The sequence below is a fragment of the Brachyhypopomus gauderio genome, chromosome 14 (genome assembly GCF_052324685.1).
Source record: "Brachyhypopomus gauderio isolate BG-103 chromosome 14, BGAUD_0.2, whole genome shotgun sequence".
Lineage (NCBI taxonomy): Eukaryota > Metazoa > Chordata > Actinopteri > Gymnotiformes > Hypopomidae > Brachyhypopomus > Brachyhypopomus gauderio.
The window spans coordinates 10,699,552-10,725,066 of NC_135224.1; the positions used below are offsets into that span (position 1 = coordinate 10,699,552).

At 42.4% G+C, this 25,515-nt stretch overlaps 2 protein-coding genes across 2 annotated transcripts in view; both read right to left on the reverse strand.

Annotated features, from left to right (window-relative positions):
- Positions 1-862: 862 nt before the first annotated feature.
- On the reverse strand, positions 863-19,707 carry pelp1 (proline, glutamate and leucine rich protein 1). Its single transcript, XM_076972849.1, has 17 exons — positions 19,478-19,707; positions 19,025-19,089; positions 18,787-18,892; positions 18,175-18,324; positions 15,925-15,996; positions 15,781-15,840; positions 15,469-15,625; positions 15,177-15,309; positions 14,839-14,926; positions 10,362-10,450; positions 10,101-10,214; positions 9,137-9,287; positions 8,341-8,503; positions 8,200-8,255; positions 6,684-6,908; positions 1,923-3,749; positions 863-1,601 (listed from the first exon to the last, which is right to left on the reverse strand). Exons 1-17 carry the CDS (start codon positions 19,616-19,618, stop codon positions 1,512-1,514), a joined length of 3,687 nt encoding a protein of 1,228 aa, XP_076828964.1. The 5' UTR covers positions 19,619-19,707; the 3' UTR covers positions 863-1,511.
- Positions 19,708-20,472: 765 nt separating this feature from the next.
- The window catches only part of arrb2b (arrestin, beta 2b), a 36,445-nt gene continuing 31,402 nt past the window's right edge, over positions 20,473-25,515 (reverse strand). The window contains exons 11-15 of the mRNA XM_076972852.1: positions 24,289-24,426; positions 23,836-23,919; positions 23,589-23,665; positions 23,288-23,342; positions 20,473-23,160 (exon numbers count right to left, since the gene is read on the reverse strand). Of these exons, the coding sequence (XP_076828967.1) occupies positions 23,061-23,160; positions 23,288-23,342; positions 23,589-23,665; positions 23,836-23,919; positions 24,289-24,426 (454 nt within the window). The 3' untranslated portion in view covers positions 20,473-23,060. The remainder of the gene's footprint in view (positions 23,161-23,287; positions 23,343-23,588; positions 23,666-23,835; positions 23,920-24,288; positions 24,427-25,515) is intronic.

The window sequence follows — 25,515 nt, forward strand, 5'->3', positions numbered from 1 at the left end:
ACTTACCCCAGAGTTGGTATGAGTGGTTGTTCAAAGCCTCTCATCCAGGCCATACCGGATTACAAAGGTGGTGGCAGTGTTACGCCACCTAGTGAACATTGTAGTTTATTTCAATACATATTACCACCCCTACCCCGCACAGACTGGTCAGAGTGCCCATGCTGACACCACCTCCAGATGAGCCTACAGGTGGGCATCAGAACTAGGAACCTGGAACGAGGTGGCCTGGTCACGTCACTTTCCCTTTTTCATTTGGGCCTTGTGTGTGTGATCTAGTTAGAGATGAGACGGCACCAGGATATGGGTAGAAGCAAGTCGTGGATACAGTGGACAATGTCCTGGCCCATGTTCAGCTTGGAAAGTTTGGGTTCTGGAATTCATGTGGATTTTACTTTCATATGTCCCAAATAACTAAATATTATTTCAAACCAAGAACACACCTTCATGGCAACTGGTAGTGGTAATGTAACTCAGAAGAATAACATGCTCTGTAAAAACTGCTCATGAATGGTTTGAGGAACAGTAAGGTGTTTGTCTAAAATTACCCTTATCTCAGTTCAGTCTAGTATCTGTTGGATATGCTGGAAAAACTATTAGGATCCATGGACGCCACACATTGCACCTTATAGGATTTGCAAGCATCAACTACCATGTTGTTCATAGTAAAAGCATCTACTACCATGTTGTTGCCAAATACCACAGGACTCTTCATTGGTCTTGTGAAGTTATTTCTTGCCATATCAGAGCTTTTTTGACAATAATACGGGGGACCTACATTATTGGTAAGTGGTTTTACCTTCCAGGTGGTTTTAGACTGACAAAATTATAGGTAATATGTTCTCAATAAACAACCTACAATATGTTAATTCTTCTATTTTTAATTGTCTTCTGCAAACAATTAAGAACTGAACTGCAAACAACAAAACTGAAATCTGAAATAAAACAAATAAGAAAAAACCCCTCCAGAAACACTATGAACCATATTTTCCTCCATGGGTAGGTCACAAAGTTTGTTTGTGTACAGGACACTGAGGTGTAATCCAGAAAAAATCTATAAACGGGCAAGCCGAATGCATGAAACCCAATATTCAGAAAAGTTCCAGTGAAGTCAATATATATATTTCATCTCTCAGGGTAAAGAGTCCAGGAATATGGGAAGCATAACATACTAGTTGTTCTGAGATTTTAACAATATGAATGGGATAGAATAACAATTAGCTTTATGGGCGGGTTGATTACCACAGGTTTTTTTAGACGTACTTTTGACACCATAAAAGATTAAATCTTTAATGACATCACAAGGAAAACAATGACTGCATTACACCAACACAAACCGTTTGGGGAAAATTTAAAATAAGCATCACAGATAATGAAATGGGTTCAAGTACGAGTTTTAGTGACGTATATCTGCAAGTTAATATTGACGCAAGCCCCTAGGAATCTTATGCTCTCTGGGAAAGAAAGTCTATGTGAAGACCAAATGATTTATGGGTTTCGGAGGTGCTGGTGCTTTAGGAATGTGACTGTGAGGCACCGTGGTCCTCATCGTCTGGGGGGCAGTCCACAAAGTCAGCCAGCATGGAAGCCATCATGTCATCTCGCTGGGGGACAGAGAGAAGGAGAGAGGATATGGTGATACAGTGTACTTTCCTGAACGAATCAAGCATTAAACAACGACTGCACACTCTAGAATTGCAGGTCACTCCAACTAATGTTTAGACAGTGTGCACAGAACATAAACATTGACAAAGTCGTGGATAAACACACAGAACCTTCTTGTTGCTCTCATACAGGACCATGCCAAAAAGGTTTGAAAGAATTCTTCAACTGCCATTACAGTGATGTTTTCCATTCAGTGATGCGCCATCAATTAGAAGCATGGTGCCCGGTTGTCACAAGGCCAAGAAAGGGTAGAGACTTACCTTGTTCTCACTGCCCTGTTCAGAGGCCTCCCCTTCCTCCATGTCTTCCATTTTCCTCTTTGTTCCTCGTGCTTCCTCCTCCTCTCCCTGTTTCTCTTCGCCCTTGGCCTTCTCCCCAGGCTCCTCCTCTCCTTGCTGTGGTACGGCTTCTTCTGATGTAGATGGCACACTTTGATCCGGTGCCGTCTCCTTGTCTGGCTCTGCGCTCTCCTCGCCAACTCCGCCTTCGACGGCTACCTCCTGACTCTCCTGCGGCATCCCAGAATCCTCTGGGGCTGCCTTCGGCTCTGGTGCTCGCTCTTCCTGCTCCCACGGCCCCTCCTCCTCCACGGCGACCACAGGAGCACTCTCCTCCGGCTGCTCAGCCTCTTCGTCAATCACGTGCGTCTCTACTTGCTGCTCGGTGGCCAGGCTCTCGTTCCTCTCTACAGCTCCAATGTTCTCGATCTCTTCCACGGCGCCCTTGTCCTTCACCCCATCCTCTCCATAGACACTTCTCACACCCTCCATCTCCTCAATGCCTCCCTCTACCTCTCTCTCCCTTTCCACATGGAATGCACCGATCTCTTGTTCGTCTTGGTCTTCAATCATCACCGCGCCCTGCTCTCCAGCCATCATGGCTCGGCGGTTGTCCCCATCCAAAGGCTGGATCTCTTCTTCCTCTTCCTCTTCCTCCTCCTCTTCCTCATCATCTTCTATTTCCTCCCCCTCTTCCTCTTCAAAGTCATCGTACTCACCATGGTAGAATTCCTCAGCAAAATCACTTCCTTCCTCCTCCTCATCCTCCTCCAGCCCTTCCTCCTCCAGACATTCCTCTTCTTCCTCCTCTTCTCCCAGCTCCTCTTCGTCCTCTATCCCCTCGTCATCCTCCTCTTCGTCATCCGAGCTGTTGATGTTGATTACGTTCTGGTCGTCCTCGGCAGTGGTGGGCTGCTGCTGCTGGATCTGGCGGCCGGTCTGTGGCAGCGGATTATGGAGCTGCAAGTGCAAGGACAGGCCCAGCTGGGTCGCTTGCCCTCCTGGCGAAGGCTGCATCAGCATCTGCTGGAGCTGGGGACCTGCTGGCAAGGAGTTCCCCAGGCCACCAGGGGGTGCCGTGAGTGGCACGGCATTAGAGTTCATAGAAGGAACCAGAGAGACAAGTGGCTCACCCTGGCTGGGTCCAGGGAATGAATTCATACTGTTGGCATCGGTTGGCAGGATCTGATGAGCAATTGATGTGGGAAGCTCATTGGGGAGTGAAGTTTCAACCGTACCAGCTTCGCCCACCACTCCTGTAGTGGGCGGAGCCACGGCACTGCCCGACGCCGGGGTGAGAGTCTGTGGATTGGCCGGCCCCTCCTGCATCTCCAGCATCATTCCTTGCGGCATGATGACCACACTGTCGTCTGAATCACTCTCAAGAGAGATCTCCACGTCCTCGGGCTCCTCTTTGTCGTAGCGGACAAACACCTGCCGTTGGCCTTCGGTGGCCCCAAGGCCTGAAAGCTCAGGAGGCTGAGATGGGGAGAGGAGCAGGTCTTGGGTCCCACTAGCACCAGCCGGGGTGGGGAGAACAGGAGGAGGCAAGGGGATATGGTTCTCCAGGGAACCTAGGAGTGCAGCGGGGCCCAAACCCAGAGGATGTCTGGCAGGAAAGGACGGCCCAGGTGCAGAGGCCCCCAGAAGGGTGGGGAGGGAAAGAGAAGGGTTCTGGGTGGGTGCATGCACCGGTGCAGATGGGGTTGGCTTGAGAGTAAGTGGAGGTAGAGGGAGGGAGATGGAGGGCGTACGGGGGTGAAGTAGAGTATTGCATATAGTCAAGGCCTCAGTGCAGAATGAAGAAACCTGAAGGGAGCAGGAGGGAACAGTATTGACAGGAGGTAAGACGCAGATTCTGAAACAGACGCTGAATCAGACACCAACAGCAGCACAAAACTGACCAGAACTCCAGTGAATATTTGTTTAAACTATACAGCCTGGGTATTTAATCTTCAGTTATCCTAGGGCTTTAAATACATTTTAAACCTAGCCGTTGTTTTATTACACACAGATACTACTTCTGCACTGGGCTATGTTACGACACTTTGTAACTCAGCAAGACTTTATGTTACAGCTACCCAGTGTATTGGGACACAAACACACTACTAATTATATGTGCAGTTAGCTATAGTCCAACTCCAAGAACTCCAAGCTTCTTTTGTATTCTTGTAAAGAAGTTTATTTATTTCTTTATTTTAAAAGATTTATTGCACTTTTTGCAAAGGTAATGCAAAATTCAGTTTGATGTATGCTTTGGAAACACTACCAAATATATAGTTTAAAGAGGTTTAGAAGTTTATTTTCACTTTAATTTATCTAATTCTACTTTCTAATAACTATATCCTTTCCCCTGATTAAGTTCACAGGGGTATTATGGAGTCAAACAATGATGTACTTATAAGCATTAGGTACTGAGGACAGATATAGGCCTGTATTTCTGTAGTTGTTTAAAAAATGATCTCCCAAGTCTAGAAACAATCTACTTGTGCCTACAATAAATAAATAAATATCTGATTTTAGGCTCAGATCATGATTATGGCCCCAGTGTTGCAGGAGTTCAGGTGTGATTATTCATGCCTAGAAATTAATAATAGAAACAAAGACCCATTTCTAAGGTGCAGCCTGTTAGTTCTGATGGGGACCTGCATATAGTGTGTGTGCGCGCACTACCTTCCAAGTGCCTGGATACAGTGTATGGTGAAAAGTTAACATTTGGGGAGAATACAGAGTATTAAATTTAAATGTAATTTAAAAAGCCAGCCATGCATTTCTTTTCTAAGGAAGATTCAAAAGACACTTCACTGAATTATATACTGCTTGTTTCCTTATCTCTATTACTGAGAGTTGTTTAGCTGTTTTTCATTTGCTTAAGGCCTTACATGTAAAATAAATAAATACAACCATTATCTACAGAAAATAGTGCTGCTTTTAATCAGTCTTCCATTGAGGTCCTTCTTTTATAAACAAACCCAAGAAGCCCATTCTCTAAATTACCCCCTCCCATGCCCCCTACACTGCTTTCGAACTGTTGCCCAAGGACACCGGTGCCCAAGACGTCAGCCGAAGAGCATCATAGAACATCTATAGAGCTTCATAGAACATCATAGAGCTTCATAGAACATCATAGTGTGTCATTAATGCTTGACCCCATCAGGTTAATGCATGACAAATTCACCACTATATACTTTTCACATGTATTTCCTTTTAAGATTTTTTTTTCTTTTTCAGATTATGTTTGACTGTTGCTGTTTCTAATATGTTTTAAGTTTATATGTCCAGAAAGAAATAAAAATGAATTCAATTCAATGCAGTATCGATATGTGCATATCAGGAACCCTTAAATGGTCAGCCAGGACTTCCTGTTTTAGCATTCTCACTACAGCTGCTTGCTCAGACATCACCATTTGGAAGGGTTGCTAGAACAGATTCTGGAACCAACAAACTAGATTGGAACTTTCAGTGGGGGCGAGGTTCTACCTCCAGAGCAGAGCACAAGAGAGACTCTGCTTGGTCTCAGGAGCTTTGCTGCATGTTCTACAGTCTCATGCATAAGAGAGGACCCAAAGCACTGCACAGTCTTACATCAATGTGCCAACCAGGAATCTCTTGGTCCACCGATCTCACGATGACCAAAATAACTAACCTGCATTTCCCTCACGCGGTGCCAGTACTCGGCACAATGACCAAGCTGAACATGATATGATTTAATTTGCACCCTTTGGGTGTTTCATATGTTCCATATAAAATGTTTTGTACTGTACAGATTTTCAATAATGGGGACACAGATCATAAATGAGCCAAAGCGTCTCCAACACTGAACCCCATCTGCTCTGTCCATGTTCAACACTAACATTAGCTTAAGCAGAGTTGACACGACGGCTCAGAATGTTGCGAAACATCATTTTGAAATCTTAACTGAGGACGTAACTGGTAAAATAAATGTCGTTACTTTTTAGACAACGGTAATATATGCAGGATGTGTTTTGCAATAAATAGTTATGAGCAAAATTTTAAAAACAAACAAGTCTTGATTTTGGTTAACAATCTTGTGTAAATAAGCTTACCGAAAGCATTCATATTCTTTCTGTATTTATTTGAATGCCACAGCTAGTGTTAGGTTACAACACTCAGCTCTATTAACGTAATCTACACCTGGGAAACATCTGCATTATGCTTCAAGACACCCAACTACAACTTACTACAGCAAGTGGACAGACTGGCTTAAAATGTTCAGAGTTGGAAGGTTTTTGTTTGAGCATGTCAAATGTGATGATCTACAACATGTCTCACTTGTGCATCTGCTGTTGGTGAGTCAAATAAACCTGCGCTGCCAACTCCAAGTTACACAATACAACATAGAGGCTAATTGAGCGGGAGTACGGCATACTGAAAAATAATCACCAATAAAGACACCGTCAAAATCAACGACTTAATAAAATTTCAATATAAATGTTTGCTGTTACTTTTTATGCCCAGTGTTGCATACTTTTCATACTAGCACTGGAAGCTAATAGCTCAAAACGGACCTCATAAACCCCAAAACCAACCCATTATGCAAAGATTTCTCTGCCAGCATTCCACAGAAATATGGATTAACATGACAAACCAGCTACTCTGGTAACGTAGTAAAAGTACTGGTGCTGACAGATCACATATCTGACACTGCATATCATGTTTTCATACAATCATGTAATCATGTAATCAAGATGTCAGGACCGGGATGTTTTTCAAATGTCTCACCGTAATGCTGCGGTCTCGTCGGCCCTGGCTGAACATGGACACGGCGCAGGAGAGCGGCGGGGGCCAGCGGGGCGAGGGCACCAGAACCAGGGCCAGCAGGAGGCGGTAGAGTTCCCGCCGGGGCAGTGCGCTGCCGTATTGGCCGCTGACACTGGCCTTCTCCACGCTGGACTGGGCCTGCTGCTGCAGCCGCACACACAGGGGCACCACCACGTCCTGCAGCCTCTGAGAGGGGGAGAGAGGGAGAGAGGGAGAGAGAGAGAGAGAGAGAGAGAGAGAGAGAGAGAGAGAGAGAGAGAGAGAGAGAGGGAGAGAGAGGGAGAGAGAGAAGACAAAACCTCAAGCATGATAAGGAGAAAGGATATACATGCACACAACTTTCATATTCAAATGTCATTTTTTTGTGATTTCTGGTTAGGGAAAGAATTTTTTTTACCTATATTGAAATTATGCATTTATAACCGTTTTACCAAGTGTTTTTATAAGACAAAGTTATAAGTTATAAAGTTGAATCAGGTTGCCTTTGACTTTTAGTACACCAGCTATGAAAGCCTCACGCCACATGCCACAAACCAGAGACTCATCTCTCAACTCATCATTCCAAATGTAGCCTCAATAGCTGCAAAATAAACTGGCTTCAATATTATTAGCTATGTATAATGAATCTTTCGAATAAGGATCCACTTATTTTCATTTTAAAGGTCAAGGATCCAACACTTTGTATGGACTCTTTCGGCTATGAGTGTAGATGCACATATGCACTATATTCCAAGCTCCAGATACTACCAAACTCTACGCAGGAAGGCAGACAGGTTTTCAATACAGAGACACTTCAGAGTTCTTCTTTAATACTTGCACTTTAAAATATATTCCGGGACAGTCTCATATAACTCGTTTCACAGTGAAGCCTTCTGAGCACATATAACTGTGCTCCCTATATACAATAAATAAATAAGTTTTCCTGGGTCCATCTGCAATACGCATCTCCCCAGGCCAGTGTCCACATTAACGATACGCAAGCCTGTTACTTTAAATGGAAACAAGGTCGTTGTTGTCGTCAGAGGAAGCATTGTCCACCACCGTTATTGACTCCTGACACTGGGACACATAGTTTGACTGCACTAGTCCTTCATTTGAGTTTACTGCTCACATGTTCCATTCACACGGTGAGTTTATGCTCACAACTTTCTTTCATATCAGATCCTATAATGGAGATGGTCAATTTTGAGTATAAAAATCTAACTTTTTAAGAGTCAGTGTTATCTGATAAAAAATTCAGCATTAGTTTAAACTTTGATATATTCCATAAAATCAGTAGCAATGCAAGAGATTTTTTTGTAATTATTACTGGTGTTTTTCTTAAAGTTGCATAATGTCACATTGGAGAACAAAATAACTTTTTTGTATTGCACTGTAAACTACTGCTAAATAAATGGAAAAGAATAATGGAAAAGAAAAGAACATGAGTTGAAAATGCAACATACTTTGGAAAGTTGACAGCTTCATAAAAACGTACCTTGTGAAAATCTTCTTTCAACAGAGTGCCGCTAGTCAAAATAATTTGTCTAAGTGCTGTAATCAAATGATAATATTGATTAATGTTTTTATAATATAATATATATAATAAACGATGGAAGCCCAGTTAAAAGCCCCTCACCTCGAAGAGCAGCTAAGCATGTGTCCTGATTGGCTAGGACATCACCCTTCCTTTGCATTGAAACTCCAGCTGGCTCTCCAAGGCTTAGTCCTTTAGTCCGCCGAGGTCCTGCCTTCCCAGCAGACCCCACCAGATCCCCCATGGCCGACTGTCCCGCACGAAGCTAGCGGAGAGAAGCAACGCAGGACAGCGAGGAAGGATGTAAGCTGGGACTGGCCCAAATACCACTCACCTGGATGCTTCCAAATAACTATCCAAGCACTTTCACAAAACAAAAGTAAACAACACCATAATACAACAAATACAGTAATACATAAATATAATAACTTTTGTTATTGCATCTGAAGCTATATCAAGCAAGTGGCAAAGGGTCAATGAGAGGTTTTATTAGGGAAACTCATCAGCACTGTGATGTGAAGGGCAAGCAGCTTACAGGGACACAGACCTGCTTAAATAAGAGTCTCCCATCATATAAACTATAAGATTATAACTACAATGTTAACAATCACAGCTCTAAAGCCCTTTTTATAGTGACAGTGCAATGATTTAAAGGAAAAATAAATAAATTATTAAATTTAATTACACAGAGAGGGACTACAGCAAGAAATAGTAATCAGAAATAGTAAATTACATCAATAAAATTACACAAAGTAATGCAATAAATATACAGACGTCAAAAAAAATGTTTTATTAAACTATATCGATCTCAATATGTTTTGTAGTCCTTTCACTAAAATAAGTGCACATCTAAGCATACAATACATTAGTGAGTACCAAAACTCTATACGTGACTCACTTTGACAGCATCGGTTCCTGGTGTAATGTCACCCATGAGATGTGTGAAGAGCAGCTCTGAGTGGGAGGTGCTTCCTTGCAGTACAGAGGCAGAGGCTCCGCCCACACGGACCCACAATTCTAGTGTACGGTATAAGGTCACTCGCACAGCACTGTGGGTAAGACGAAGGGGACAACACCACACATTATTCATAAACATCTCAGTAACAGGTAGATTATGCTTCACCCAAGATCTTCTGCACGCTGTTTATGTACTAGGATGGCCTAAATTATGTATTTATTTGTTTAAATTATGAAATTATTTTTTGCCTCCCATCCTTCCGTTTGATGCTACTACTATAGAAAAGTAAAAAACTTTTTTTTTTTTTTTAATCGAGATAATTTGATAAGCTGAACGCTACTGTTATAACAACGCTTAGTTTCATGTGCTTCAAGAAATTGTGTGACCTTTTCGGTGGATTGACCCAGTTTGCTCTTACTGAGTTTTTCTTTAAGTGACTGGGTATACACTTCTCACCTCTTTGCTGATTTGGCTACTCCTTTAGTTGGTATTTAGAGTGTTCCCTTTTTTTGGGTGTGTGTTTGGGTTTATTTATAGAGGTGTTACTCTTTTTGCTTATTTTTTGTGGGTCTGAGTCACATGAAGTGATGCTGTAATCATTGCTGCTAGAACTAACCTCACCAGTGTAGTCCCCCACCTTGGAGTCTGTTTGGGGAGTTGATAGCTTCCCCCCCCCCCCCCCCCCCCCCACATTTTTGGTTTGTTGTTGTTATCTATTTCTTCTTTCAATGTATATTTTTTATACAATATACTTTACTTATATTGAGCATACACTAAATATTAATGAATTTAGATCTTTTTTCACCACATTCGAGTGGTTAAAATAAGAGGAAGGAAGGAAGAGGAAATTTTTTGGAAGTCAGTGACTTTGGACCATGTTACCCGTATCTAGTACACACGTTACCTGTATGCTCTCTGCTGTCCCAGGCTGGCCTCTGGGAGTGATGTCCAGGCTGACAGTGACTGAGAGAAGAGCCTGTTGAGCACGCTACAATACTGCACCAGGCCGCCGCCCACACTAAAAGACACAGCACCAACCACGTTCAATACTGCACCAGGCCGCCGCCCACACTAACACACAGCACCAACCACATTCAAGGATCAAGCATTATCCCGAACTGCTGGGATAACGGCCAACTTTTATAATCGGTTGGTCTTTACTCACGCTTTGATTAGTGCAGACAGCAGCTCCAGGGAGTCACTGTGGATTGAGGGTAAAACCAGCAGCTTTAAACAGCCTTCACCTGTGACATTCTGGAAATACACACAACATGAGTCACTAAGAGCTACAGCATGGGCAGTCAATGGGCAGTCATGGTCCTGTGGTAGGGAACTGGTCTTGTGACCGGAGGGTCGTGGGTTCGATTCCCAGACCTGAGGCCATGACTGAGGTGTCCTTGATCAAGGCACCTAACCCCAACTGCTCCCCAGGCGCCGGGCTAGGGCTGCCCACCGCTCTGGGCACGTGTGATCCACTGCCCCCTAGTAATCACTAGTGTGTGTGTGTGTGTGTGTGTGTGTGTGTGTCCTAACTGTACAGATGGGTAAAAAGCAGAGGACAAATTTTGATTGCGGTGAAAAATCACAATTGACAAATATACAAAAAAGCATGGATTGGTGACTCTATACATGTCTACTAGAAAGTGGACAGTTACTGATCTATATACATGGAGCTGTGATGATACAGCCCAGTTACTGACATATATACATGGAGCTGTGATGATACAGCCCAGTTACTGACATATATACATGGAGCTGTGGTGATACAGCCCAGTTACTGATCTATATATGTGGAGCTGTGGTGATACAGTCCAGTTACTGACATATATACATGGAGCTGTGGTGATACAGCCCAGTTACTGATCTATATATGTGGAGCTGTGGTGATACAGTCCAGTTACTGACATATATACGTGGAGCTGTGGTGATACAGCCCAGTTACTGATCTATATATGTGGAGCTATGATGATACAGCCCAGTTACTGATCTATATACGTGGAGCTATGATGATACAGCCCAGTTACTGATCTATATACGTGGAGCTATGATGATACAGCCCAGTTACTGATCTATATATGTGGAGCTGTGGTGATACAGCCCAGTTACTGATCTATATATGTGTAACTGTGGTGATACAGCCCAGTTACTGATCTATATATGTGTAACTGTGGTGATACAGCCCAGTTACTGATCTATATATGTGTAACTGTGGTGATACAGCCCAGTTACTGATCTATATATGTGGAGCTGTGATGATACACCCCAGTTACTGATCTTTATACATGGAGCTGTGGTGATACAGCCCAGTTACTGATCTATATATGTGTAACTGTGGTGATACAGCCCAGTTACTGATCTATATATGTGGAGCTGTGGTGATACAGCCCAGTTACTGATCTATATATGTGGAGCTGTGGTGATACAGCCCAGTTACTGATCTATATATGTGGAGCTGTGGTGATACAGCCCAGTTACTGATCTATATATGTGGAGCTGTGGTGATACAGCCCAGTTACTGATCTATATATGTGGAGCTGTGGTGATACAGCCCAGTTACTGATCTATATATGTGGAGCTGTGGTGATACAGCCCAGTTACTGATCTATATATGTGGAGCTGTGGTGATACAGCCCAGTTACTGATCTACAGTTGTGATCAAATTTATTCAACCCCCAATGCTGCGAAGGGTTTTATGAAATTCAGTGCACATTTGTAATTGTGTTCATAATGAAATCTTACAAGGACTTGTTAAAGAACTAAATGCAACTAAGATAGCATCAATTTTTTTTGTCATAAAGTATTAAATGGCCTTTTTGTGATTTCTTCATTGACACAATTATTCAACCCCTTTACGACTACCACTCCTAAGAACAGAGGTTCATTCCAGTGTTTTCCATCAGGTATTGAAAACATCTGTGGATGTCAACGAGCAGCAGTCAAGCATGATAAGCACCAATTAGGCAGATTTAAAAGTACTGTGATACTCAGCTCCTTCTAGACATCTACTGGTGTGTTTCCAAGCATGGTGAAGGCAAGAGAATGGTCCCAGAAGACAAGAGAAGAGGTTATTGCTCTTCACAAGAATGGCAATGGATATAAAAAGATTGCGAAGTTGTTAAATATTCCAAGAGACACTATCGGAAGTATCATTCGCAAGTTCAAGTTTAAGGGCACAGTGGAAACGTTACCTGGTCGTGGCAGAAAGAAGATGCTGACCGCGACTGCTGTGCGCTACCTGAAGCGTAATGTGGAGAAAAATCCCCGCGTGACTGCTAAGGAACTGAAAAAAGACCTGTCAGATGTGGGCACTGAAGTTTCAGCTCAGACAATAAGGCGCGCACTGCATAACGAAGACCTCCATGTCAGAATGCCCAGACGCACCCCCTTGCTGACTCCAAAGAACAAGAAAAGTCGACTGCAGTATGCCAAAAGTCATGTGGACAAGCCACAAAGGTTTTGGAACAGGTTTTGGAAACTAAATTAGAACTGTTTGGGACAATGGACCAGCGCTATGTTTGGAGAAGGAAGAACCAGGCTTATGAACAAAAGAACACCTTGCCTACTGTGAAGCATGGCGGGGGGTCAATTATGCTTTGGGGCTGTTTTGCTTCTAATGGTACAGGAAAGCTTCAACGTGTGCAGGGTACCATGAATTCCCTTCAGTACCAGGAGATCTTGGAGGAAAATGTGATGGAGTCAGTCACAAACCTGCGGCTTGGGAGACGTTGGACCTTCCAACAGGACAATGATCCGAAGCACACATCCAAGTCCACTAGAGCATGGTTGAACATGAAAGGCTGGAACATTCTAGAGTGGCCATCGCAATCACCAGACTTAAATCCAATTGAGAACCTCTGGTGGGACCTAAAGAAGGCAGTTGCAGTGCGCAAGCCTAAGAATGTGACTGAACTGGAGGCTTTTGCCCATGAAGAATGGGCTAAGATACCCATAGGTCGCTGCAAGACACTTGTGTCAAGCTATGCTTCACGCTTGAAAGCTGTCATAACTGGAAAAGGATGTTGTACTAAGTACTAAAAAATAATGTCACTAGGGGGTTGAATAAAACTGATAATGATGTGAGCACAGTAAAGACATTTGTGGTTATTCCATCATAAATATTATGTTATGTTTGTCTAATTTATAAGTGCCTCTTTGATATAATTGTAAATAAGATGACTGAAATGATCAAAAACAATGTCAAACTGGCCAAAACACTTTATTTCAGTGGGGGTTGAATAAATTTGATCACAACTGTATATATGTGGAGCTGTGGTGATACAGCCCAGTTACTGATCTATATATGTGGAGCTGTGGTGATACAGCCCAGTTACTGATCTATATATGTGGAGCTGTGATGATACAGCCCAGTTACTGATCTATATATGTGGAGCTGTGATGATAGAGCCCAGTTACTGATCTATATATGTGGAGCTGTGATGATAGAGCCCAGTTACTGATCTATATATGTGGAGCTGTGGTGATACAGCCCAGTTACTGATCTATATATGTGGAGCTGTGGTGATACAGCCCAGTTACTGATCTATATATGTGGAGCTGTGATGATACAGCCCAGTTACTGATCTATATATGTGGAGCTGTGATGATACAGCCCAGTTACTGATCTATATATGTGGAGCTGTGATGATACAGCCCAGTTACTGATCTATATATGTGGAGCTGTGATGATACAGCCCAGTTACTGATCTATATATGTGGAGCTGTGATGATACAGCCCAGTTACTGATCTATATATGTGGAGCTGTGATGATACAGCCCAGTTACTGATCTATATATGTGGAGCTGTGATGATACAGCCCAGTTACTGATCTATATATGTGGAGCTGTGATGATACAGCCCAGTTACTGATCTATATATGTGGAGCTGTGATGATACAGCCCAGTTACTGATCTATATATGTGGAGCTGTGATGATACAGCCCAGTTACTGATCTATATATGTGGAGCTGTGGTGATACAGCCCAGTTACTGATCTATATATGTGGAGCTGTGGTGATACAGCCCAGTTACTGATCTATATATGTGGAGCTGTGATGATACAGCCCAGTTACTGATCTATATATGTGGAGCTGTGATGATACAGCCCAGTTACTGATCTATATATGTGGAGCTGTGATGATACAGCCCAGTTACTGATCTATATATGTGGAGCTGTGATGATACAGCCCAGTTACTGATCTATATATGTGGAGCTGTGGTGATACAGCCCAGTTACTTATCTTTAAACGTGGTGTAAGGAAATACTCCGAGATGACAGAGAAACTCACAGCAATGCGGAAGAGGCGGGTCAGTTTTTTAAATAACTGAAAAAAATACTTTCTTACATGAACTTTTTACTGAACATTCAAAAGACCATTAAACAATAATAATAAAAAATCTGTCCTCTACATTTTTATTGTGCCATTGCAGTGTTTCATTTAGTGTTGCTTTTTATTAAGAGATAGTATAAATAATGTATACAGTATATATGTATTGTGCAGAACCCTATGTATTGTGCAGAATGTATTGTGTGACCCTCTAAACCCGTTTCTCATGTGGCCCCTTTGGAAGATGAATTGCCCACCCTGAACTAGAAGGCAGATCTTAGGGGAAGAAGATGTAGGAGGAAACAGGGGTGGTCTTACTATGCTCTTAATGCTGACAGCCAGGGCTCGACACACCAGGTTGAGGACATGCTGAACAGAAAGATGCACTGAGGTTGCTGGATCAACACTGTGTACAAAAGAAATACAAAAAGCATAAATATTTGCACTAAAGATTTTTTAATCAGCAGTGTGTACAGGTCAGTGTTGTCTGTAATATAACTGCAATTACAAACACTGGGTTTACTGAGAAAGTCTCTCTTAAGAGGAAAAGACGAGCCCAGATATCCTGTGAAGCCCAAACACACTCAGGACAAACATGGGGGCGGAACCACTGAACTCAGGCTGCAGAGACTAAACACACACACACACACACACACCTAAGTGTGTGTCTGAGAGCGAGACACACTGCTCTGTAGCGATGACGAAGCTGAAGAATCAACAGTGGATCGATGTCATCAATTGGTGGAAAAGGCAGTTCTACTCCTGGGCCCTCATACTGTATAGTCTCTTCTGAAAGAGAGAGAGAGAAAAAACCAAACAAATAAAATGAGCGAATATACAAAACTAGAGGAAGTTGGAGAATTAGGTAACAATTAATTTTGACTTTCATGCACATTTACTGAATAAGTACAAACAGAGGAATTGTGAAACAATCTAGCAGTCACTCACCTGTTTCTATGCCCTGGTATAATAGACCCAGGATATTATTGGCTGATGCTAGCAGACAGTGCACCTGATTGGTCCATCCCTCAGCCCTGCGACCACCTCCCCCACGCTCAAGCACACCTCCGAGGCAAGGCAGCCGTCCGTAACACTCACAAGCCACCTAGACGTATAAGGAATATAAATTTGGGGCGAAGCATAAAACAGCCCATTCACTAAATGCAATTGTTAGGTAAACAAAAATAATAACAATAACTTCCTTTGCACAAATAAAAGCCTGAACTAAAACAATAGAGAATAACACAGAATAACACTTACTTCTTGCACTTTGGGATTGTCAGAGTCCATCTTAGACAGGAAATAAACTCCTAGCTTTTCCTGCAGGAGCAAACAGTGGTAAACAAAGAGAGCATGCAAGCACTTTGTCAGCAGTTTCCTCATTGGGAAGAGCACAACACTCACCTTCAGTGAACCACATGCCCGTGGGTAATACGTCATACAAGCCATCATTCCCTCCATGGCAGCTAGGTGGCACTACAACAAAGACAATAACAAACACATGCATGTGTTTTTACATATTTATTTTCAAACGCAAAAGAACTCATTTTATGCTCAGTGTAAATTAAATTTAAAGTGGACTTTGTCAGCTGTGCAAGCAGAGCGCTTCTGAATTTGTCGAAGTTAATGTATACAGAACATGTAATGTTAACATAAAATACATGTAATTTATACAATAAACACACATGTAATGTAATGTTTACTACCATCCATTTTCTTAAGCAAAACCAACTTCCTGTTTTCAGTACAAGCCATAAACTGATAAATATCAGAATTCAACTGGTGGATTTTAACATTTAAAAGTAGTTTAGGGTCAGAATTGAGTGTTTAATCTAGATTTTAATGTCATCCATTTCTTCATTAAGATTATGAATTCTCTAAACATAGCTGTTATATATGCATCTACACACACACACACACACACACACACACACACACACACACACACACACACACACACACACACACACACACACACACACACACACACCATATCAGGATATAATAATAAATCAGCTGGTCCTTAGCAGGTCTTATAATAAATCCTTAAGAAAAAATAATAGTTAAATACATCCTTAAATGAACAACACTACACAACAAATTCCACCATGTCATTATTTAACAACACTGAAGCCAGAATGGAGAAGCCGTGTGTCACCAAATTTAAGTCTATAGCCGTCAGATAGATGCCCTCACATTTGACTCAACTGTACTTTGGTATACAGAGTTCACTGTCGACTCAATGACTGGACGCTGCCCAGGTCCTGGAGCTGCGAAACAAAGCCAAACCGTCACCCCTCCACCACAGAACACGACAGCTGCCGTGAAGTGTTTGTGCTGCTATGCTGATATTGTTTTCCCAAAATGGCACAATTATAGTCAAAAATCTTCATTTAGGCCAGTCTGTCCAAAGGACACTGTTCTAAATGTCCCTTGGTTTGTTCATATGTAACTTTGCATAATTAAGCCATCCTATGTTCGGTTTATACATGCTCAGTATTGTTCTAATTGTATGGTCATGAACTTCAACATTTAAAATGCTAACAGAGGCCTCTAGTCTGAGAAAGAGCTTTTTTTTCCAATTTCTCTGAACATTGCACACAGTGATCTTGAGGTGAACTTTTGTGGCTGTCCACTCCTGGGAAGACTGGTAACTGTCTTGAATATTTTCCAATTGTGAATAACCTCTTACTGAAGAATCATTGACTTAATATTGTTTGGAAATAGCCTCATTACTGTTACCTGACTGATGAGCAGCAAAAATTGCTTCCCCAATAGCATATGTCCATGTTCTTCCACATCTGCAAAGTGCCAAAACATCTACTTTTATAGTGGAGTTCACACTTGCTGGTGATCCATTAATCAAGAGCTTTTGGTAACCAGCCCGGCTGCTACTTAGCCTGTAATTTACTACACACCGCTTCTGCATTTCAGCTTAGTTTGTGTTAAATGCATAATGACACTGTCATTTATCATGTGTTGTTGTTCATCTGAGGTTGTACTTGTATAATTTTAAGACACGTTATGCTAATTATGCTAAAGACCAGATGATCTTTTGTTAAGTTCTGATATGTAAAAGCATAGAAATCTGAGAAGGTGTACTCAGTTTTTTATGACCGTATATATTCTGGTTATACCTAGATTATAATAAGTCTGATATTTTCAGAAAAGAGAAACAAAAACCGAAGAGCCAAAATACAAAAAAACAGAATCATGAAGACCAATTTTGCTGCAGAACCACACAATCCCATGTGCAGTCCTGAAGCTTGTTGCTGTGTAGCACAAGCCGAAAGCATGGATAAAACATGGATAAAAGCCCAAACCATTGATCAAATCAAGGGGACCATTATACAAATCACAAACAAACCGCACTGAGAACCATAGAATGTTGTTTGAATTTGGTTCATTTTGGAGTTGTATTTCTCGTGTTCAATATGCAAAAGAAACAAATTTATCCAAATGGTAAAACACCATTAGTCAATTAATGCTGGAACCAAAGGGGCAAAAAAAAAAGAACAGTTTAACACGAGCCAATGAGGAAGAAGAACTAATAATTAAACACAGACCAGCTCCGACAGTCTTGTGTCACTACATACTATTTATTTGTCTGGTGAGACACACATGATTTTATGTCTAGCTATGCAGAGGTCTCACCTCAGACTTGAGGCCCAGCAGGGAGGTGAGGATCCCCAGCACGGAGTTGAGGCCCACCTCCCTGGCCAGCTCAGGCAGCTGGGAGGAGTACTGCAGCAGATCACACAGCACGCTCACCGCTAACTGAACCGTGGGCAGGGGGGCATGCGACTGGACGTGTGGGCCGGAGGGAGGAACAGAGAAGCAAAGAGAGCAGGAACTTCATGTTACCAAACAACAAAAAAACAATCTGCAATGGATTAGTGGAATGTCCTCGAATCAGTGCTGCAAGTCTCGTTAACACAGCAATACACAAATGTGTGCTTTTTGTGTTACTATGTCAAAAATTTAAATGTTCTGTACTATGGTTATTTTCTTCAAATAAGCCTACATGTATGGAACATGAGCACACCACATTACTCCATATAAATTCAAACAACATATTAACAGTCTGTAACTGACAACTACACCTGGAAGAGCCTTTATGGAGAATTCAATGGAAAGAATACGCAATCGCACAAATATTATTTTTATATACAAAAAGGTATAAAGGCTGTTCATGATCTTTAAAGTACTGGATTCATAACGTGCAATCATGCAGTTGGTAGTAAAATATGGAGCAAAATGCGTTACCTGAATAATCTGTTGCAGAGTGCGCAGCCATGAGAGACAGTGTTGCTGGAAGACCTCACTCGAGCTGTCCTTAACCAGGACAGACAGCAGACACAGACCCTCAAATCTGAAACGCAGAAGATCACAATTTAACTTCTCTTTCAGCATTTTGCATGGCTTAAAATTATTCCTTTCTTGACGGGCATGATTGTTTTGTGCACAAATTAATGCTACAGTAACAGAAGCTCATGTGGTCCACCTTGTTTTGCTGGACCCGAGCCGTGAGTTGCTGATACCCACGAGTCCACCCACTGCTCCGGAGTGCTGTGGTAGAGACAAAATGAGTTTAAAACCACTGTGATGGGTACTTGTGTCGGTACCAAGACGGACTGTATCTACCACTCTATGTGGAATTAAGAGGAAACATCTGAACGAAATCACCCACGAATACTACTGGCCTATTTATCCTGTTTAGCTCAATCGCTACGTGTTTCAACACCATCATTACGGTAATTCGTTAGTAACATTTTGTGGTGCACATAGATAAAATCCACAAACGCGATTTTCAACGCCAACCCCATTTTAAGTGGCAGGACATGCAACGTAAACACACAAAGACGGCACCGTCCCAGCCAGAGGAGCGCTACGGTGCTGGCCGAACACGTCTCTCTGGCCGGCTACAGGGGCGCTGACCCGACAGCGACCCACTTACCTGCGTTGCGACCACGCCATGTTCACGATAGTTCGCTAAAAGTGAAGGCAGGTGCTCGGGTCGTTGCTCTTTCAGCACCGACACCAGACCCTCGGTCAGCCGCATATTGTTGGGGCCATGCAGCCAAGCCGCCGCCGCCATCTTGCCTCCTCAGAACTACGTCAGTGTCGTTGGACGAAGGTGTAGTCGCGCCGCCCATCACGTCCTTGTCGGAACCGCTGCGACTGGGTCGTGGCCACATGCAGCGGTGTCCAGGTGTTTGGTCCCGCAACTGTGAGGTGTTTTAGGAGAGTCTTAGTCTTTAGGGGAGTCTTAGGTGAGGTGTTTTGGGGGAGTCTTAGTCTTTAGGGGAGTCTTAGGTGAGGTGTTTTGGGGGAGTGTTAGTCTTTAGGGGAGTCTTAGTCTTTAGGGGAGTCTTAGGTGAGGTGTTTTAGGGGAGTCTTAGTCTTTAGGGGAGTCTTAGGTGAGGTATTTTAGGGGAGTCGAGCTCTTATTGTCCATCCACATGAGCAGTTTTCCTTCCCGTAGTTAATTGGGTGTACGTGTAGCCGTGGCGAAATGGCTCTTGTAATCACAGTAGTGTGTTATCTGTGTTAAACGAGCATGTTTTCTGGCTTTGCATACCCCATTTTTACATTAGGCACACATATCCTGTGAGTTTGCAGCACAAGGAAATCACTGTTCCAACGTTTTAAAGTATCCCTAATCCCTCCCAGTCCAACATGCTGATATTACTGGCGTTCTAAGATTGACTTGGAATGTTGAAGCACAGAAGTAACATTTACTGTTAGACCTACTTTTTTTTTCCACTTTTTAATTTTCCAGTTGTATATATATATATATTTTTCATTTGTGGGCGCGTAGACACAAATAAAGACTGATGCCAAGATTTTTTTTACTTTTTTTTTTTTTACATTTCTTTAAATTGAGTACAAAATAAAAGTAACATATATTTTCAATGTATTCATGTTAAAAAAAATCTTTTTTTTTTCAAATCATTTTCATTCGGTTTTATTGACTAAAATAACATATTGCTTATACATTTTCTTGGAATTCATAATATCAATATACTTCATCTCATTATATTTTGAATTAAATTACCAGGTAGCATGTATGTTTATTTTCATTCTATCAGTTTTAGTAGTGAGAAGTAAAAGTAGCTTAAAATCATCCTTAGAATACAAAAGTCTGACATGGTACAATATAATCTATAAACCAACATTGGCGTGCGTTTTCCTTAGATAGACCCTACTGAATCTGAGGGAAGATATACAATATATTTCTTTTATACACTCAACTGGTTCACAGACATGAGGCTCCATTTGGGGGGGGGGGGGGGGGGGGGGGTTGGGGAGCAGTTTTACATTAAGGTGATCGACTGATAGAGTGCTCTATCACAATAATTCTATATTCTCAGTGCCAACTGTCACCTCCGAATGCATGCTTAGCATTCTAGCAAAGCACTCATGACAGAATAAAGTTAGAATGATTTTAGACCTTCTGATAAATAGTCTCCCTGACATTTCTTAACAAACAATTTATAAAAGCATCCTTAATTTGACAGCAGATACATTTACACATGTGCAGACACTCTTTCAATCAATTAGCTGTTTTTCATGGCATGTTTAAACTGCCTGACCTGTGGTGGCATAAAGGTCTAGAGATGGCACATGGCAGCGTAACAGTAGGGCCTGCAGTTAGGAAATCCTCATTTCTTTGTATTCATAAACATACTTGAAATATGAAAGTTGAACAGTATATTGCTGACTTCAGTCATTCTATCTTCCATTTTCTTTACACTATAGTGCGCTACTTTACACTACAGTGCGTTACTTTACACTATAGCATACTAGTTTCTAATCTGCAAAGGTTCAAACAAGGTTCTTTATTAATTACCTAATATTGTGTATGTTGTATATATAAACTAAAGGGTATCCAACAACATCTGTGAAAATATAACAAAAGCAGGTTATATGTGTGTGCACCTATGTACACAAACATCTCAAAATGTTATGCCAATGGCTAAGCTAAAGAGTGAATACAGTAATTTACCAGTTATTTTCAGTGGTTCTGGTTACTGCCCATGTGTAACATGGCCTAAGCCAAAGGTCAATCAACAGCCAATTAACATAATTAAGAGCAGAATGAGGACAGTTAGAAAACAATGTTTACCACTTAAAACATCAAAGCATGGCAGACCAAAGCGAAGCACTTCTTATTGACACAAGGGGGCGCAAAATAGTCACGCATCCATGTGTATAAACATGCATACTGGCATTGGTATACAGACATAAGACTCCCAACATAAATAAAATTGCTTTTGACACAGACACAAATCAGTAGGCTGAATATTCCCTGGACAGGATTATATAACTCTAATCTAAACATGGCAGTGTACGGTGTAACTAAACTCAGGACCAGCATTAATAAAAACAGCACAGTAGGAAAGCAGATTAGGGCCAGTTTTTCAGAAATTAAGTGAAAAGACCACTTCTGTTGATTCGGTTTGTGATTTTTTAAAAGGCAGACCAACCAAGCCAACCTGCTTTGGCAGACTGAACTAAGATGGCAAATGTTCGCTTTTGTCCAATAAAAGCGCAAAAAGCTACGCCACGCTGCTCCTAATGACAAGTTGTACAGTAGCAATATCTCTCAATATGGTCTGGTTGGTGCAACCACTCAGGTCACACTAAGGACACACATTCTGTGGTCATAATGGGCATAACTAGAGTAAAGAGTAAATCTGGAGGTTTGTCCTCTAACATGGTCCTTTGCTGACTATTACAGTTGACCAGTGCCAAGCTGAACATCACCGAGTACTTTATTAATGGCACTATACAATCACGCCCGTCCATTTTACTGACTCCTGCTATATTCATGCATGTTACATAGCTATAAAATAAAATGGCAGAGACAGTTAAAATAACTTTTGATGCTGTACAAGTCTGGAGTTGATAGAGTAATAAATACATTTCAACTCAAAATTCCTATATGTGTCTGTGGTAGATATGTGTAGTATGTAGTATGTGATTATTACAAAGCTTTTAGTGCCCACTGAAATATAGTGGGAAACAAATGAAGGAAATAATAAGCAGAATGGAAAAGAAAAAAAGACAATCAGCCCTGAATGAATGGACCTACTTCCCAATAACAATTCCTAGACAGACTGACCACACAGCCCCCTTAACATCACATCTTTCTCTTCTCTTCCCTTCTCTCTCTCTCTCTCTCTCTCTCTCTCTCTCTCTCTTACACACACACACACACGCACACACACACACACACACACACACACACTAGAACAAAGTAGCTCACAAAATGAAAAAAACGAGGAAAAGTAAATGTGTACATTGCAGTTGCAAAGGGGGAATGGTGTTGGCACTACAAAGTCAGAGAGAGAGAGAGAGGTTTGGCAACTCAGCGAGTGTCCCACTCTGTCGGGTTAGCCCAGCAGAACGGCGATGTGGTTGAACTTCCATGCAGTGGCCCTCTGGTCCGGATGTGGCTCCCTCCTCCATGCCTCTGCCTGTCTGGCCGGGTGGAGGAGGTGTGGGGGTGTGGGAGGAGGTGTAGGAGGAGGTGGTTAGCAGAAGTGGTCGTCCTCATCCTTGTCATCCTTCACCCCCTTCAGCCTCAGCCGTGCAAAGTCCTCAAACACAAAGTCGTCATCCTGAGAAAAATTACTGAGGGGGAGAGAGAGAGAGAGAGAGAGAGAGAGAGAGAGGGGAGGGGAATATCAAGGTCAGTAACACTGAGGACTGTCTCAGCGGCTGACTAACAGACAGACGTTTGTACCGAGAGCAGACCCACTTTGTCTCAAACTCTATCAGGTTGGTGTCCACAGGGGCATCAGTCTCTGGCACAGCTGCAGGGAAGAGACAACAAACAGCCGTAGCGCCTCACATTAGGGAGTTGACTAAAAATGGAGTGTGTCTCAATGTAAGAGGAGAAAGGTTACAAATCCCCAAAATAGTGTTCAAGATGGATTTTCCCCTGACTAACTTGGCAGACAGTAGCGTAGACAGTGATTTGACCGAGGAGATCAGGCGTGGTGTGAGGGGGGTGTGTACCTGACTGAGGAGATCAGGCGTGGTGTGAGCGGGGTGTGTACCTGACTGCGGTCTTGAGTTGGGCTGCTCTGAGGGTTTGGGGTGCATTAGGACAAATGGGAGTTCCACAGACACATCGCTGGATGAAGGCAGAAAGCAAATCACTGCTCAGATGTCACACGTTCCCCACTTTCAATTATTCAGCTTTACAGACTGCACAGATTTACTTCACATACTGTATATAATACAAATGCGCAAATATAAATATCTAAAATGTTGCTAGTGTGTGTGTATGACTCCAGTGCTCACCCTCCACGAGACACAACCAGTTTAACTTTGACTCTGTAGGACACCAGGATTCCCAGAACCTCTTTATTGGATATGTCCTTCACGCTATAAAACAAGGAAGAAACAACACGAGCTGCAGTATTTTCTTGAGACAGTTCGGTATTTGTTGCCTTGGTGAATTAATTCTCCATACTACAAACTCTTGTGTGACAAGCTCAGTGAAGTGGAGTGCAAGTTAATGTGATTTTTAATGTGATTGTTGGTGTGATTTTTAATATGACTGTTAGTGTGATGGTTGGCGTTGTGGTTAATGTGATGGATGATGGTGTGGTGTGGTGGGTGGTGTGAAGGCTGGTGTGGTTGTTATATGATGGAGACAGGCTGGTGGAATGTTGGGTGGTGCCGGTGGGTGGTGTGCTGGGTGGTGTGACACAGGGGACGGGCTCTTTGATGTGCTGTGTGGTGCATGCTCACATGGTGCTGGAGGCTAAATTGGTATCCTCGTGTTTGAGTTTGCCATCCAGGGCCAGACCCCTCTTTTCTCTGTTGTTGGTGAGTGTGGGGGTCAGAGTGTACACCTTACAGAACGTGGAGCTGGGTGACACCTGATCACTGAGAAAGACAAGAGACACAGAGGTACGGAGAGGTAGAAGAGTTTAAGAAACAGAGAGGAATGCAGAGAACGAGAGAATGGGAAATGTAGAATGAGAGGAATAGAGAGAAGGGGAGAGAGAGAGAGTAGTTACACTTCCACCATAGCAATATTAAAATGTGAGCAAAAAACTCAGGTTTTCAGTATTATAATTATGTTGCTTCCAAATTCACAGCTGCAAAAATCGCATCACAAACCGTGAAATGAGCATTTCCCATGTAATAGACAATCTACATTGAAATAAAGTCAAATTTAAAATTTAGATGGTTATGCCTTAGCCGGCGCTTCAGAAAACCCAGATGTGCCCTGATCTGATGTGACATTTTGGATTCACACAGCATTCAAGTGCCCAACATTCACTGGTTAACATGCAGCAGGAGGCGGACCCAGGACATCTTTCTATAGCTGGGCAGCATTCCAATGAGTATAACAGGTTGGCTTCAAGAAGTTCTTTAGAAGGCAAGAGCAATTTATGTTTGGACGAAACATTTGACACGCTGGCAGTAGAAAATTCTTTTGCACTAGTCACTAGGACAGTAAAACACTAACTAGGTAGACAGGAGTCCATAATTATATGCCAAATGTGATATTTAAATACTAATGATGCCTCGACATTTATAATTTTTTTTCTACGAAATCTGTGTTTTCTGAGAAATGTGGTCTGTGAAATAAGATTTCCAATGAATCTCCAATGAGGGGTCCTAATTAGAACACAGATGCTTATTGTCCTAGTGGCAGAGGCGTGAATTACAAACAGGAGAGCTATATGAGGAGGAAGGCTAAGAAGACCTGGCCTTGGTTAGGATAACTGGATCAAAGGATGGGGAGTGGGTGGTGTTTGGGGGGGGGGGGGTTTGAGAAAGAAGATCTTTCACAGACTGACATTTCTGGGCATGTGTGTGCCAGGGGGGAGGAGCACTGAGGAAGCCTGAGGGAGGTGTCTGCTCTGATCCCATTCCCACGGATCACGCATAGGGGTGGAGAAACAAGCCGTGGTGAAGTCTTCGGATCTACTCTACACTCTGAGATCAGATTATCTCCACACTCCG

Bases quoted from the DNA above. Each gene is read 5' to 3' on its own strand.
- pelp1 (XM_076972849.1), bottom strand. From the start codon at position 19,618: ATGGCGGCGGCGGCTTGGCTGCATGGCCCCAACAATATGCGGCTGACC. The intron at 15,997-18,174 runs GTGAGACCTCTG...TCTTTGTTGTAG, and splicing joins TGCTGGGCCTCAAGTCTGAG to TGCCACCTAGCTGCCATGGA. The intron at 10,215-10,361 runs GTGAGTAAAGAC...TGTGTCTTTTAG, and splicing joins CTGTCTGCACTAATCAAAGC to TGTGGGCGGCGGCCTGGTGC.